Source organism: Cylas formicarius, unplaced genomic scaffold (assembly GCF_029955315.1).
Source record: "Cylas formicarius isolate icCylForm1 unplaced genomic scaffold, icCylForm1.1 PGA_scaffold_10__41_contigs__length_53128322, whole genome shotgun sequence".
In the NCBI taxonomy this organism is placed as follows: Eukaryota; Metazoa; Arthropoda; class Insecta; order Coleoptera; family Brentidae; genus Cylas; species Cylas formicarius.
In genome coordinates this window covers 29,418,889-29,433,362 of record NW_026844214.1, presented here as the reverse complement: position 1 = coordinate 29,433,362, position 14,474 = coordinate 29,418,889, and the positions used below count along the sequence as shown (strand labels likewise).

The window sequence follows — 14,474 nt, the reverse complement described above, 5'->3', positions numbered from 1 at the left end:
CGGAGAGGCAACTTAAAGCGCTCCTTTGCGAAGATTTGTCCATTACCTACAAATTCAGCAGTAGTAGTGTAATGTGTTTGAAAGGGTGTCCTTTCAAGGCCGGGGGTTTATGTTTAGTTTTGTGCGGTATGCAACCCAACATACTCGATTTTTCCCGGCGCCGGCCGCGAAGGAGAGGGAGAAGCATGTCGGCGGTGAACGAATAGAGACCCATGTTTTTTCCTTCTTTTGTCTAGTCTGTTAGTATTGTTATCTATTCGGCAGTAAGAGGAATAAAGTTTTATGTAGTGATAACGTTAGTGTTTTGAACCAACGAAAATACAGTCCACCAATTTTTAAACGCAACAGTGGGTGTAAAGTGATGAAGAACTTGAAGAACTCGAAATAGACCGCAGCAAAACATTTTTTGCAATGCTTGTTATCAATAAATTAACATATTTGTCAGAAATATATGACCGCAGCTCAATAGGCATGAGATAAAATAAATCTACATTCAAATTCATTTGTTGTTATTTTCTCAGTCGTCTTATTGCAACTGTAATTTATGACAACAGGAATAAAACAATCCACATCCCGATTCATCCGTATTTATAAATATCTAGAAGTACAAACGCAAGTTCTTTGCGCATCCTGAAATAATTCAGAAACACTAAACATTAAAGTTAAATTAAAGAGTCGGATTCGTTGTTGACTCATATTCGTCTTACTTTTATTTTTTTCCAACAAGTTTACAACTTGACTTGCTGAAACATATTTCCAGCAACCAGGATGCAGCGCAAGTTAAATACATAAACGATAAGAAATAACACACCATAACATCACTATTTGTGAAAGATTTTATGTAACCTAGAAATGAAAAATATTCGATATAGTGATGCCGACTGGAATCCTGCATCCGACTGGAATCCTACAGACTTTTCGCCAAGATCTCACTTGGCATCTTCTATGCTCGCGCTCCGAAAACACTTCGAACACTGGGAGGTTATCAACGATGCGTGCGGTATTTATAACCTGCGCCGCAAATAGTAACGATGCGACAATTACCGTTACCATCTCCGGCGCAGGTTATAAATACTGCACGCATCGCCGATAACCTCCCAGTGTTCGAAGTGTTTTCGAAGCGGGAGCATTGAAGATGCCAAGTAAGAACTTGGCGAAACGTCTGCAGGACAATAAAATAGAAACATTAAAATACTTACTCATTAAAGGTGCTGTTATCAACCCAACCGTTCCATTAACAACCATAAACAGTGAAAAAGCCGTTGCAAATATGTCAGAGTATTCTTCAGAAAAGACTAACGGCATTAGTGTTTGTACAGTGCAACGCAGAGAACCCAACAAAACAAGGGCGACTACTTTTAATGCATACGAGTCGTTGATTACAAATACTAGAAAACAAAAAAATTTAACTTATAGCCACACAACGTAATTTATTTACTTACGTACCGAATACAAATATGGCACTCAATAACGACCCAATAACCAATCCTTTTCTGCTTTCAAATGCAACTAATCCCGATACAACTGAAAGAATTAGTCTAGCTGCCAAATCGGACCCATAATATACAGACAGAACCAGTGCTATGTCGGATGATCTGTATCCTATATTACCCAAAATTAGAGGAATTATCGGAAAAAATGATAAGTCTGCTGTATAGGAAAATGCCACTCCGACACTGATATTAAGGTAACGCAGGTCCTTGAAAAGCGATAAATCCATTGAATGTAGTAGGGATTGCCTGGAAGAAGATCAATGAAATTTTCCCAAGAAACTTTCACAGGCTACTGTAATACTATTTACAAATCTTCGGGATTCCTTCTGAGTCGGTTGTTTATAAACCAAACTTCGCCAACCATCCTGTTGGCTTAACTGAAACTGCCTCGCATTCTGCTCTGTACCTGCTTACATATTGTTTGAACTAGCGCAGGAGGAATCCAGAAGATTAATAAATAGTTAATGAAATGTTCAACGTTTATATGTATAGATAATTTTTAATTTGCTTTTGCCTAATAGAATTCATACTAGTTAATTCGCGGTCGCTGGTTAACATCGCCTTTTATCTCAATCTAAATATACTCTTAACCAAGAGGCACAATAGGCTATACCATGTATTGTTATTCCCAAAAAACGCACAATATTATGAGTTATATTTTTATTTGTCAGCTAATAATGATCGAAGATCACACGCCGCAAAAAAAATTGTCGCATTCAGTTGGGTGAAAAAAAAGAAAATATAAGAAAGAAGAAATAACGCAGATAGAAGAAACAAAGAAGAAAGGCCGTGGAACGCAAAAACCACTACTAGAATTCTTGAAAATTTTCCTGTACTCGCAGGCTTAGATTGTAGTTTTGTTTACAGAGATAGGTTTAGGATCTCCTTTTTCCTTCTGTATATAGGTAGATACTAATTTAAAGCATTGGGTGTCATGTCTTTTGGAATTTGTATGGACAAGTGTAGCAATCAGATGCAATAGCTATTGCACTCTTTCCTTCTTTTGTAATTTTGCTTTTGTCGAAATTACGTGAATAAAGTATATTATTAACATCATAGATATGCCGAAATGAGTAAAAAATTAATTAGAAAGACAGTCATGCCTGAAATACCAAAGTGTAGATCGTGTTCCATTTTTGATGTCTTTACGGTGTATCTTCCTTATTAATAAAGCTAGTAGGTCATGTAAAAAGAATGTCCGTTTTCCTACCAAACATTGATGACATTTCTTAATTATTATTGTCATTTCTGCTTCTCCTTCTTTTTGTTAACCCAAAATATGAGAATTATGAAAAATTGGATATAATAGTATTACTGTTATTGTAAGCAGTATTAGCAATGCGCATATAATACTGCACACACACAAGTTTATTTTGACTTCTATAGTAAATTAAGTAACTTTTTTTTTTAATCTGAATTTTGGGCGTTGCCTACTTATAAAAAACCAAACAAATTAAAATAAGAGAGATAAGGTGATCCATTAAAAAAACTCAAGTTTGCTTTATTTAACTAAATTTTTTCCCTACCCAGACCAGTTTTCACCATTTCGATAAGTATAGGCATAACTGAGCTATAAATCCAAAATTTGCTGACTCACTGGATAATGCAAAATTTACATACATTGCGGGCAAAATAACACAGATTGATCACAATTCATTCATGAAGTCAAGTCAACATTCAAACCCATTACAGAATATTGCAATGTATCACAAAACTACAGCTTGGGCATGGGTGGATTACCTATTAATTACGTGTATTTCTATCTATCTATCTATCGAGCGTAAAACTAACCAAATTGACTTCTTTCCAATATTGCTGAAGTTGGTGGGAACTACAGCACTTCTATCACCAAGGCTGATCACCGACATTGTTTGCTTCGTAATGCAAAAACCTCCATCTCGAATTATATTATTGTTTAGCGCTTCCTGGCTTTGGTAACTACATTCAGTGGCATTGAAGTCCGTTAGAAGATTTATCTGAGAATACAAGACGTCATTTCCCAGGGATATGGCACGTTGCCTTGCGTTTGCACTAAATGTTTGATCTAAAAAAACAGACCATTTGCGATCACTTGAATATATGCTATTGAAAAATTTAACAAACATGTTTTAGTAAAATTAAAACGACTGAGAAAGACCTAACAGAAATTCTTTGCGATTGCTCTGCGTGACACTCTCAAAAGAATAAGTAGCTTTCTTAGGATTGAAATTTTGCTATTAGATTGAAACTTGTAATCTCGAACAGCATTATTTTTATAAGTATTTGAGCCGACTACTTTTATTTCTATATAATTTTATATATAAACTAACCAAAACTAAAACACACTAGAATTTTCATAATTTGTTCCCATTTAGGAAAAGAAAACGATTCGTATCTATTATCCAAAGTATGCACAAATTACTAGTGATTTGATTGAGAATTTCATTTACTGATACTAAATAAAAGGTGGCTAAAAGAAATGCATTTCTAAATGTGTTTTTCAAGCCACTGGTATATACACGACTTAACTAAAACTGATTACACAGCATACAACTTATGAAGCGAGAATGAAAAATATATTGGTAACTTTATAGGCACTGGCGCCGCTATTTGGCCGCTGGCAGTTCGTGGCACGTTTAAGTTTATATGTTGCATTTTGACGGCAGTATGTTATAAAAGTATTCCCAGATCTTGTTAAATATGCTGGAAAAATGAGCGCCGCTAGAGATAGAACCGGTGTATTTTGTCAATTACTGCCGCGACCCACTTTGGGCATTTCCGGTAGGCACTTGAGTCACGGAATAGGATGTTTTCGGTAGATTTTTGCAACTGATGGTATTTTCACGTTTATCAGTTCATAGCGTCATGTGTTATTAGTGAATGTAATCGTGCTGTTTTGCAAAAATATATAAATTATAATAAATAAATAATATAATAAGAATATAATGAATATTGATCAACTTCTTCATTTTATTTATTTATTTATTAACCACTCAGTCAAATCATACTTAAATTAATGTGTCGTTTATAGAACTTGTTGCCTAATACCCTCTTCGGCACTAGTAAAGTCAATACTCAACTCAAATATTAATCTATAAAGACAACAGATAGAAAGAAATATTTTATTAGATAAAAACGAAAGTGCTGATCAATTCAACAAGCCAACAAGCAAGTTTGAGTCAAATCTAGGCAATGACTTTGTTGAAGATAATAATAATATGGGCAGACCGAGAATGTTAAGTATTTAAGCAATAAGTTTGATCAAAAACACTTCTCAAGTTTGCGTTGGCACCAGAAAAGCTAGTGTTTCCTAAACAACTGACAGAAGAAGATTATCCGCGTGTTGCTATACTAATACACGTTTTTACTAGCCTAAAGCTGACGTCTTAAATTGACACCTTCCCCACTTTTCAGCTGTGCATAATCCTGGATTTTAGAGGAGTAGAACAAAAATATATTTTACCATTAATTAGTAAATTGTTTTTTTTTGTGTTTGACAGGTAAATGATATATCTGATTCCTTCCAAGAAAATTATGTTTCCTTATATGCAGACGAAACTGTTGTGGCCGTGTCATCTAGAAGTCTGGAAGATCTCACGTTCTTTGCAACTAGGGCAGTAAGTGGTATGATCCGATATTGCGAGCGTAACGGTATTTGTTTCAACGGAACAAAGACTGAGATGATGTTGTTTTCGCTTAGAGATTTGAACAAGAGCTTATTGGTTAGAATGCAGGATAAATCGATTAATTAGACTAACGTTGTCAAGTATTTAGGTTTGTTCATAGATAGTAATTTGTCCTGGACAAGCCAAATAGACTACGTATTAAACAAAATGGCTATGCATACTTTTGTTATTTGGCGACTGCGGTCGAGTGTGGATCTTCAGCTTTTACTATTGTATTATTTCGGATATGTTCAATCTTGTTTATCTATAAAAATATAAATATCAATAAAACTATATAATAAGTTGCCTTTGTCCGTCAGGCAGATATTGCCTGTCCCTATATTTAAGCAAAAATTAAAACTCATTTTGAAGAAGAGCTCTTTTTATACTATCGAAGAATAGTTTGATTGTAGTAATGCCGATCTCTCAGCGTGATATACTTTATGTGATCGTACGTATCTGTTTTTAAAGTTTGTATTTTAGTGTTCTAATGTATTTTTTTTTACTTGTTGACATTATCCGATACTTTTGTTAAAAGTCAATGGAAATAAACGTTGTTATTATTATTATTATTATTATAACGGTGTAACATCTCTGACATATCTGTTGATATAATAAATATCAGGAAAGATGACGACTACGTCATAATGATGGACAGCAAATACCATCAGAATACGCTTGGTGCCATTGCTAACGAAATGGTTATCTTAAGTCATTAAAAATAAATCACAGCCATAAACTGAAAGCAGTGTGTGTCAGATTTAGTCATTAAAATATTACATAATGTGTAGTCTGCGCATACCGAAATTTAAGGATAAAAGATGAATTACCGTTATTGTCAAAGGTATCTGTCGAAATCTCTTTTATGTGCAATTTAACGGGTTGAAACGACATGGCGGCTGGAAGACTTAAAACACTTAAGCCTGCTATGACAACCAATGTGCCCTTGAAGCCCAAGTGATCGATAGAAATTGTTGCCAGTGGCGCTGCGCCTATGTATGCCGCAATGAGTAACGACTGCGACAAGCTCATCATCATGGATAACTTGCTGTCAAAATAACAATTCATGGTAGAAAACGAAGATGGCATCAATAAACCGAAGCCTATACCTAAAAATTCAAGCTGCAATTTTATGTGTGATTTTAAACACAAGTAATAAAAAATATGTGTTACCTTGAACGACTCCGAAAAACACTATAAACTGAACCATGTTCTCGCAAAAGATTAAGGTAATCGCGCCAACGATAAAGGTTAGAGATCCAACTACAGCGACTTTTCTAGCGGAAAACTTGTTAAGAAGAATATTTGTGGCTAAACCTATAACAAAAAAAAGAAAATTTTGCTTATTAACTTGTATTTATTACTATTACAAATTATTTTTACAGCAGATAAGAACATGTTCCGATTGAGTGACAAAAATGCGAATGTTACTTATCAAACTAAATTACGATACATTTATTTTGAAATAAAATCTACCAATATAATATAAAATTCTAGATATATCAAAGGTCATCAAGGCTTAAGGTCACCTTAAGCTTTAGCTGGCTAGTTACTACGTAACAATAATTTATAAAAGTTGGCATTAACAAAAGACATCCCCATTTAAATCCTCATAAAGAAAGCCTGCTGAGTAACCACTAAAGACTACCAAAACTGGAAGAACTAAAGTTAGGGTATATGTAGCTGAAACTAGAGTTAATTTGAGTCTTTTTATATATGTAATCTATCGATTACAATACTACCAATCCGTTAAATGCCATTTTAGTTAATTGTAATTGATAATGCTTTGGAGAAATATTTTAATAGATTTTTTTTTATTTTCCTTTTATGTTCAGTCATTCTCTTACCGCTTCATAAATAAAATAAAAATATGTTTTTTCTACGCCCTTTTTTATGCACTGATCAGGCTTGCCCAAAGTGTCACTTTAAAAATTCAGCTTCGTTAAACACTGTTATGAGTGATTTTGGGATTTCGGTATCTAGACACTGGTTGTGAATTTAATATTGATGGTATTTTGATGTTTGTCAGTTCTGACAGTCATGTCACACAAAAATTAATGATGGCGCTCCGCTCATGCAAAAACAAGCTCGTGAATAATGTGTCATTGATTAAACTTGTTGCAAATAAACCAGATATCATGACAAATTTGCCAAAATTTTTAAATATATAAATGAACGTATCCTAATGGAAAAAGAGAATAATTTAGTTCAAATTAGTCATTCTTTTCTAATAATTCTAAACAAAATTACTAATAACTTAATTTCTCATTCTAAGTTTAAAGCAGTGTCCGAGATCTTATTAAATGTAGACACTATAAACCAAAGACTCATTAATGCTGTTTTTAAATCTTCCCATAAACAAAATCACTGCCGAAGTATTCGCATGAAAGAACGATAAAAGAAAGTTGACGTTGATCACGAATCGAGTGAAGTTTTTGCGCCCAATTGATCACTTTAAATTTGTATAACTTGTTTAACGTTTACATAAAAGTTGGTGCAAATATACTGCCTTTATTACATAAGTGAAATTGATAGGTCAATAATTGTATAAACATTTTAAAATCATAACCCATTGCCCAACCGCTTATAGTACAATATTGAACCGGTATTCCCATTTAACTTAACACGTCTAGTTAGCGGTGACAGAATTGACTATTAAATGTTATAGCAACCAAATAAGTGCAAGGCACCGAATGGACCGAAGTAGTAGAACAAAGTAGATGTAGAATCCAGAGGAAACTACACTTAGACGTCATAAGACATTATAATGTGCATTGGAATGGGCAAAGACTGTGTGTTATATTTAAATTTCAAGACGCAGATTTAATTTGATTTTTAGTAAAATTTAAAAGTGGGTTTATTAATATATAGTTTCAAGTTTTATCTTACCCATAAATGAACTAACTGCGTTGAAAAAACCATTAGCTAGCGTTGTTGCAGTTGTTTCATCACCAATCGATGCCAAAAATTTTCCATAAATTAAGCCAAAAGTTGCTGACGGTGTACAAGTCGCGATCTTAAATGACAAGCAGGCAATAAGAAAGTTTTCTCAAAGGCCCTAGGGCATTTTGATTAGCGACAACTTTTCTATGATTGAACTGAGGTGGATTTTACTTGGTTAAAATCCATTTAACAAAATAACAAACTAAAGTTTCAGATTTTCACGAAATTATATATTTCCACATGACAATTGTTTCGACAACACCGTGTCTTTATCAAATGTAATATTTACAAACTACCTGCTCCTATATTTATCGAAAAATGACATTAAAACCTTAATTAACATTTTTGTGAGAATTTAAGTTTAATAATGGAGAGATATTTAAATCTAAATGGTCGTTAAGCAATACATTTGAATGTCTCATTTTGTTAATCTCCATGGCTTCCAATAAATTTAATTTTCTACTTTTTGTGGCTGTATGTAAAATATCAAAATTGTCGTCAAAAATATGTTTTTCTGTGTTTAAGTGTGTAGCATAATTAGAATCTAGACTATTGTTTTTAAACGCTCTTTTATGTTCGTTAATGCGTTTCTCGAAGGATCTACCTGTTTGTCCAATATAAAGTTTTCCATGGTGGTATAGATGCGTGGATGATGTATTTGCTTGCTTTGTTGGAACCGACAGACAATTAAATAATTTTTTAAATTACATTAACTCAGTACATAATCGTATAAAATTCACTATCGAGATTGAACAGGATAACTCTATTAATTTTTTAGACTTAACTATTATGCCACTCTTAACAGAAAATTACAACAAAGAACTTAATATCATTAAACAAATTGCACTGAACAACCGCTACAATCCATCCATTATCGATAAAATTATGAATAAAAAACAAGGACAGACAACAGTAAACTCTATTTATCCGAAACCTAGTACAGAACACGAACAATTTGAAACAATTACATACATAGGATAACCCAGTGAAAAAGTTTCCAAACAAATGTGGTTTAAAAATAGCTTTCAGAACTAACAACACAATAGGATAATTTTTAAAAAACAATAAAACTAAATGTCCAAAATCTCAAAAATCAGGTGTCTACGTTGAAATGCGGATCTTGTCCTAAAATTTATATTGGACAAACATGTAGATCCTTCAAGAAACGCATTAACGAACATAAAAGAGCGTTTAAAAACAATAGTCTAGATTCTAATTATCCTACACACTTAAACAAAGAAAAACACATTTTTGATTACAATTTTGATATTTTACATACAGCCACAAAAGGTAGAAAATTAAATTCAAATGTATTGCTTAACGATCAATTAGATTTAAATATATCTCCATTATTAAACTTAAATTCTCACAACAACATTAATTAAGGTTTTAATGTATATAATTTATAATAATTTTTAGGTATATATAGGAGCAGGTAGTTTGTGAATATTCCATTTAATAAAGACACGCTGTTATTGAAACAATTGTCATGTGAAAATATATAATTTCGTGAAAATCTTAACTTTCATTTCTTATTTATTTTGTTAACTTTTCTATGGCGATGTTGGATTTTCAGCGAGAGTCTTAGTGAATGCGTCAATATTGTCGTGTTATATTTTGTTAAATCCATTTTCGTTATACAGGACCTTACTAATAAAATAAAATTCTTATAAGTTATGTCTGAATGAACTAATTAAAACTGTACAGAATATAGAGACTGTGTAATGAATAAACTCAATTCTAGTACCCTCTAAAATTTTTTCATAAAATAGTTCCAATGTTATGAACCCCCATTTTCCCGTTTTCTCAAGTACAGACGATATCTGTTTATATCTAGTTATAATTTCCGTAGCAATAATTCAACCAACGTCATAAAGAACTTTGCAGACCTCCCCATCGCTTTCAAATTCTTCGCCAAACAATAGAAAATTTTCTATTTCACTGGCATCCTGTATAACGAAAAATGATTTTAAAAAATGCGACATCCATGGTCTAATTCCCAAAATCGTCAAATTCCTAGGTTCCTTAATAAAATCAAACTTCAATTTCCCTGCTGAAAACAAATCACAACCGCCACACCATTATCCCGATCAAAGCCAATATCAATATCTGGAATTATTTATTGGGATTTCGAGTTTCAATCAGTAAAATTGTTGAAGTAAAATTTTTTTTAAAACTTTATTTTTCTGTTATATTCAAAAAGAAAGCATGCAGAAAATTTTTCATTTATCATAAACATTATACAGTTATATTTTGTAACCCTTACCCTGCGTATAGAAATAATGCAGAGCTTTCAGTATTCACCCCTCTATCACTTTGTGCCCTATTCAGAAAGTCGGAAACATTCGAATATTAAATATTCGGCCAGATTGACGGGTATATATTATGCATTAGTTTTGTACACCATTTTTAATTGTAAAATAAAAATTTACGTTGCACTTATGGTTGTTTTAATAATTTTCAACCATAGCACAATATTTGCTGTTAGAAATATACTTTACTTACGAAAATCAAAGTGGTCGATATTGCGACGATATACCCCCATCCCCCATCTGGGGGTGCAACTTTATTTTCCACTGTTATTTGGAATTCTCCATTTCTGTTGCGCATCGTACCGATGTTCACATGAGTCGGTGTTTTCAATGTTTAAAACAGAAAATCAGAAATTAAATTGTGAATTCGATACGCCTAATCACAATTGATATCTTGTTATCAATATACCAATTTCATAGATAAGTTTCGGCAAAATATGGCGTCAACTTTTAAGCATTAGCAAATTATGTATGCCAAAGAAAAATTTAATCTCTTATTCACTTCTTAATCTTAAATTACGCAGATAACTTAAATTAACTCTTGTGATAGACTTATTGAAGAGTGCAATTCTCCAGTCTTCTACGAAACAAATTGTTTTATAGTTAAGACAGATGGATTTATGAGTCAAAAAGCAGTGATAACACATACGTAGTTTATTAACTGATTTATAACGAACGCATCGAAAAATGAATTCCCTTCGAATTTCTTGGAATTCCTTCATAGTGTACACAATTTACCCCTCGTTAGCTCCCAAATTTAAAATGGTGTATTAACTTACATCCAAAGAAATTTTTAAAATATAATAAAACTTATACCTGTACTGAAACAGTCCTGTATTTCGACGGAATCAGTGTTTCTTTTTTCCTATTTTAACCCCTCCTTTCTTTTTAGTTCATTATTGGCTTAAAATCGTCTGCAAAACTGATTTGAGCGTCACCCGGAGCATCCGACGTCTGGTATTCGGATGAAAAAAGAAATTTCCCTTTGGCTTTCATAAAGTAACAACCGGCTAGGTTTGTAACTGGACGGCTTGTTTCCAAGGACTAGAATAAAAAATAATAAGAACATGAACTTGAGAGGGCGAAGATATGAAGTCTAAATTATTAAAGCAAATTTCGAAAAAAAAACAAGTTACCAAAAGGTAATGTAATTAATGTAAGTAATTACTTTTTTCCCTTTGTTCGGTTTCGTTTTGGCTGTTTGTGTTAATACTATAAATAATTTTAACTAAATAGCCGAACACTTAAAACTAGTTTTTTGAGAAATCGAAATCTGTAAGGGCAAGGAATATATTTGTCAGGAATATTTTTGCCGCTCTAGCGCTGCGTTGTTACAATGGTTTTCGGAATTTTCTATAGGGATTGAAAAAAAATAGTAAAATTGATGACAGTTGAAAAAACTATCTTAACACTTACCCAAAGTCTTGAAAACTTTCAAAAATATTAACATTACAAAATATAAGACGAAATAAAGAAAATAAATATATAAAAATCGGAACTATCAGTCGACTGTCCCAAATGAATGTTTTCAAACAAGCTTTCAAACAAATTTTACGTCATTATTTGGAAAAATATGGATTGTTCTAAAAAGAAGGAAACTAGGTGACGATTCCGCATTACATAATATAATAAAAACCACTACAAACGCCGATACTGAAAGGAATAATCCTCGAGCTAATTTTTCGAAAAAAACTTTATGTAAATGTATTTAATAAACATCTCTTAATTTTGAATAATAGAAGTTGCTAACGTTTCCCCAATCAATCATCCTGTTGGCTTCTTCGGAGCTTAACTGAAACTGGTTTGCATTATATTCTGGATCTGCTTGTATACTGTTTGAGGAGAGCGGAGCTAAATAATCGACATGAACATTATCTCGGATAGCCGATTCCCCTAAGTGGCAGTTAAAATTGTGTGATTGTTTTCAATGGATTCTAGAATTTTTCTTTGATAGAAAAATTGATTACAAAAAAGTTCAATGAAGCTAATAGAATTAAGTACAAAACTATCACTTTTCCTTGTAATGGCTTTTAATATAAAGCTATATATTTTACTAGAATAGGTTGGAGAACCAATAGTGCTTACAATTGGTCGAAGAAGAAACGTAGATAAACGATATATATATATATATATATATATATATATATATATATATATATATATATATATATATATATATATATATATCCGTCAAACCACCAAAATATGCAATGCTCCATGTGCATATTTCGGACCGCGAGCATTGAAGATGCCAAGTGAGATCTTGGCGAAACGTCTGCAGGATTCCAGTAGGAGATCAACAAACGAACGGATGTCATCCCGGAATATGTTGTCATCATATATATATATATATATATATATATATATATATATATATATATATATATATATATATATATATATATATATATATATATATATATATATATATATATATATATATATATATATATATATATATATATATATATATATATATATATATATATATATATTCTCACGTATTGATTCACGGATGGAAAAATGTGATGACACTATATTCCGGGATATCATCCGTTCGCTCGTTGAACTCCGACTGGAATCCTGCATCCGACTGGAATTCTGCAAATCTTGCATCCGACTGGAATCCTGCAGACGTTTCGCCAAAATCTCACTTGGCATCTTCAATGCTCGCGCTCCGAAAACACTTCGAACACTGTGTGTATATATATATATATATATATATATATATATATATATATATATATATATATATATATATATATATATTTATATATATATATGTATATATATATATATATATATATATATATATATATATATATATATATATATATATATATATATATATATATATATATATATATATATATATATATATATATATATATATATATATATATATATATATATATATATTTATTTATTTATATATATATATATATATATATATATATATATATATATATATATATATATATATATATATATATATATATATAAAAGGAAAAACATGCTATAAAAAACACTCCGGGACATCATCCGTTCGCTTGTTACTTTCGCAAAATGAATGAGATCGAATCAGTTTCGAAAAAAAAAATTTTTTTTTTGTCCGTTTCTCCGTTCTCCGTTCTCTGTATCCGCTAAAACCGCTATAACTCGGCAACCGTTTGAGCTAGAGGGCTGAAATTTTGACCCTTTTATCTTGAAAAAATAATATTCTGAAAACGAAATATGACCCCGATCACCACGGCAACCCCGATTTTTTGTCACTTTTGTTTCGATTTTTCGGCTTCGCTATGAAACACGATAACTGTCCGAAATTTGAATCTATCTAATTGAAATTTTCCACGAGGGTAGAGACCGGGCCCCTAACGGAACCTATTGAAATTGAGAGGGATCGGTGATTGGGAAGTATTTTTAAAAATTCAAAAACCACTTTTTTTTTTTAAGTAAAAAATTGCTATATCTCGAAAACGGTTTCGCGGATCGAAACAATTCGCGAACGAGAAGATGCAGAATGTGGATACCCATAAATCTTTATTCTTGATAATTGTTCCCAAATATACAGGATGTGCCGGTATTTCCAATAAACTTATCCTCGAGTTACCCTCGCAAAGATAATTGACTGTAAGTTAAACACTGTTACTCAGTCAGACTTTTTTTCTACATGACAGCGTAGGCCGTAGAGACCGCTAAAATCCTTGTATTTAAGGTTTTCGCGTATTGTACAGGGTGTTCGAGATATATCGCGTTTTATTGAAAAATGCAACAGGTGCCCCAAATTTGCAGCTATCGACTTCAAATTAGGCAGGGTGGTAAAAGTCCACCCCCGCACCCAAATACTTGAAGCTAGGCGCAATCGGACATCGGCAAATATTTTTTAAAAATTTTCGAAAATTTTTTTGTCGTCTTTTTGGGCTGCATAAAAAAATTCATTTCGCGAAAACGCTTCACCCTATCGACAAAATTCTTGAACCAAAAGACGCAGAAGATCTGGGACTATAACTTTTGTTTTAGCCATTTTTTCGATTTTATGCATAGTTTTTTCATTATAGGCAAAAAACTTAAAGACTCTGAAA

At 32.2% G+C, this 14,474-nt stretch overlaps 1 protein-coding gene across 10 annotated transcripts in view; it reads right to left on the bottom strand.

The window, feature by feature from the left end:
• Window positions 1–14,474, bottom strand: part of LOC132707840 (monocarboxylate transporter 7-like) — a 30,154-nt gene that overhangs the window by 14,418 nt on the left and 1,262 nt on the right. For 2 of the 10 annotated variants that reach the window (XM_060679852.1, XM_060679843.1), the window contains exons 1-7: window positions 10,586–10,715; window positions 8,027–8,153; window positions 6,311–6,454; window positions 5,968–6,246; window positions 3,285–3,537; window positions 1,447–1,739; window positions 1,200–1,388 (exon numbers count right to left, since the gene is read on the bottom strand). The exons of 2 other annotated variants lie outside the window; for them this stretch is intronic. Coding sequence is in view for 3 of the 8 variants with exons in the window: in XM_060679843.1 (XP_060535826.1) it covers window positions 1,200–1,388; window positions 1,447–1,739; window positions 3,285–3,537; window positions 5,968–6,246; window positions 6,311–6,454; window positions 8,027–8,153; window positions 10,586–10,690 (1,390 nt within the window). In the remaining 5 variants the exon portion in view is untranslated. Of the gene's footprint in view, window positions 1–654; window positions 847–1,199; window positions 1,405–1,446; window positions 1,740–3,284; window positions 3,538–5,967; window positions 6,260–6,310; window positions 6,455–8,026; window positions 8,154–10,585; window positions 10,716–14,474 lie in introns of those variants that run through there. 6 more of the 10 variants (XM_060679832.1, XM_060679862.1, XM_060679904.1 and 3 more) reach the window with 6 other exon arrangements.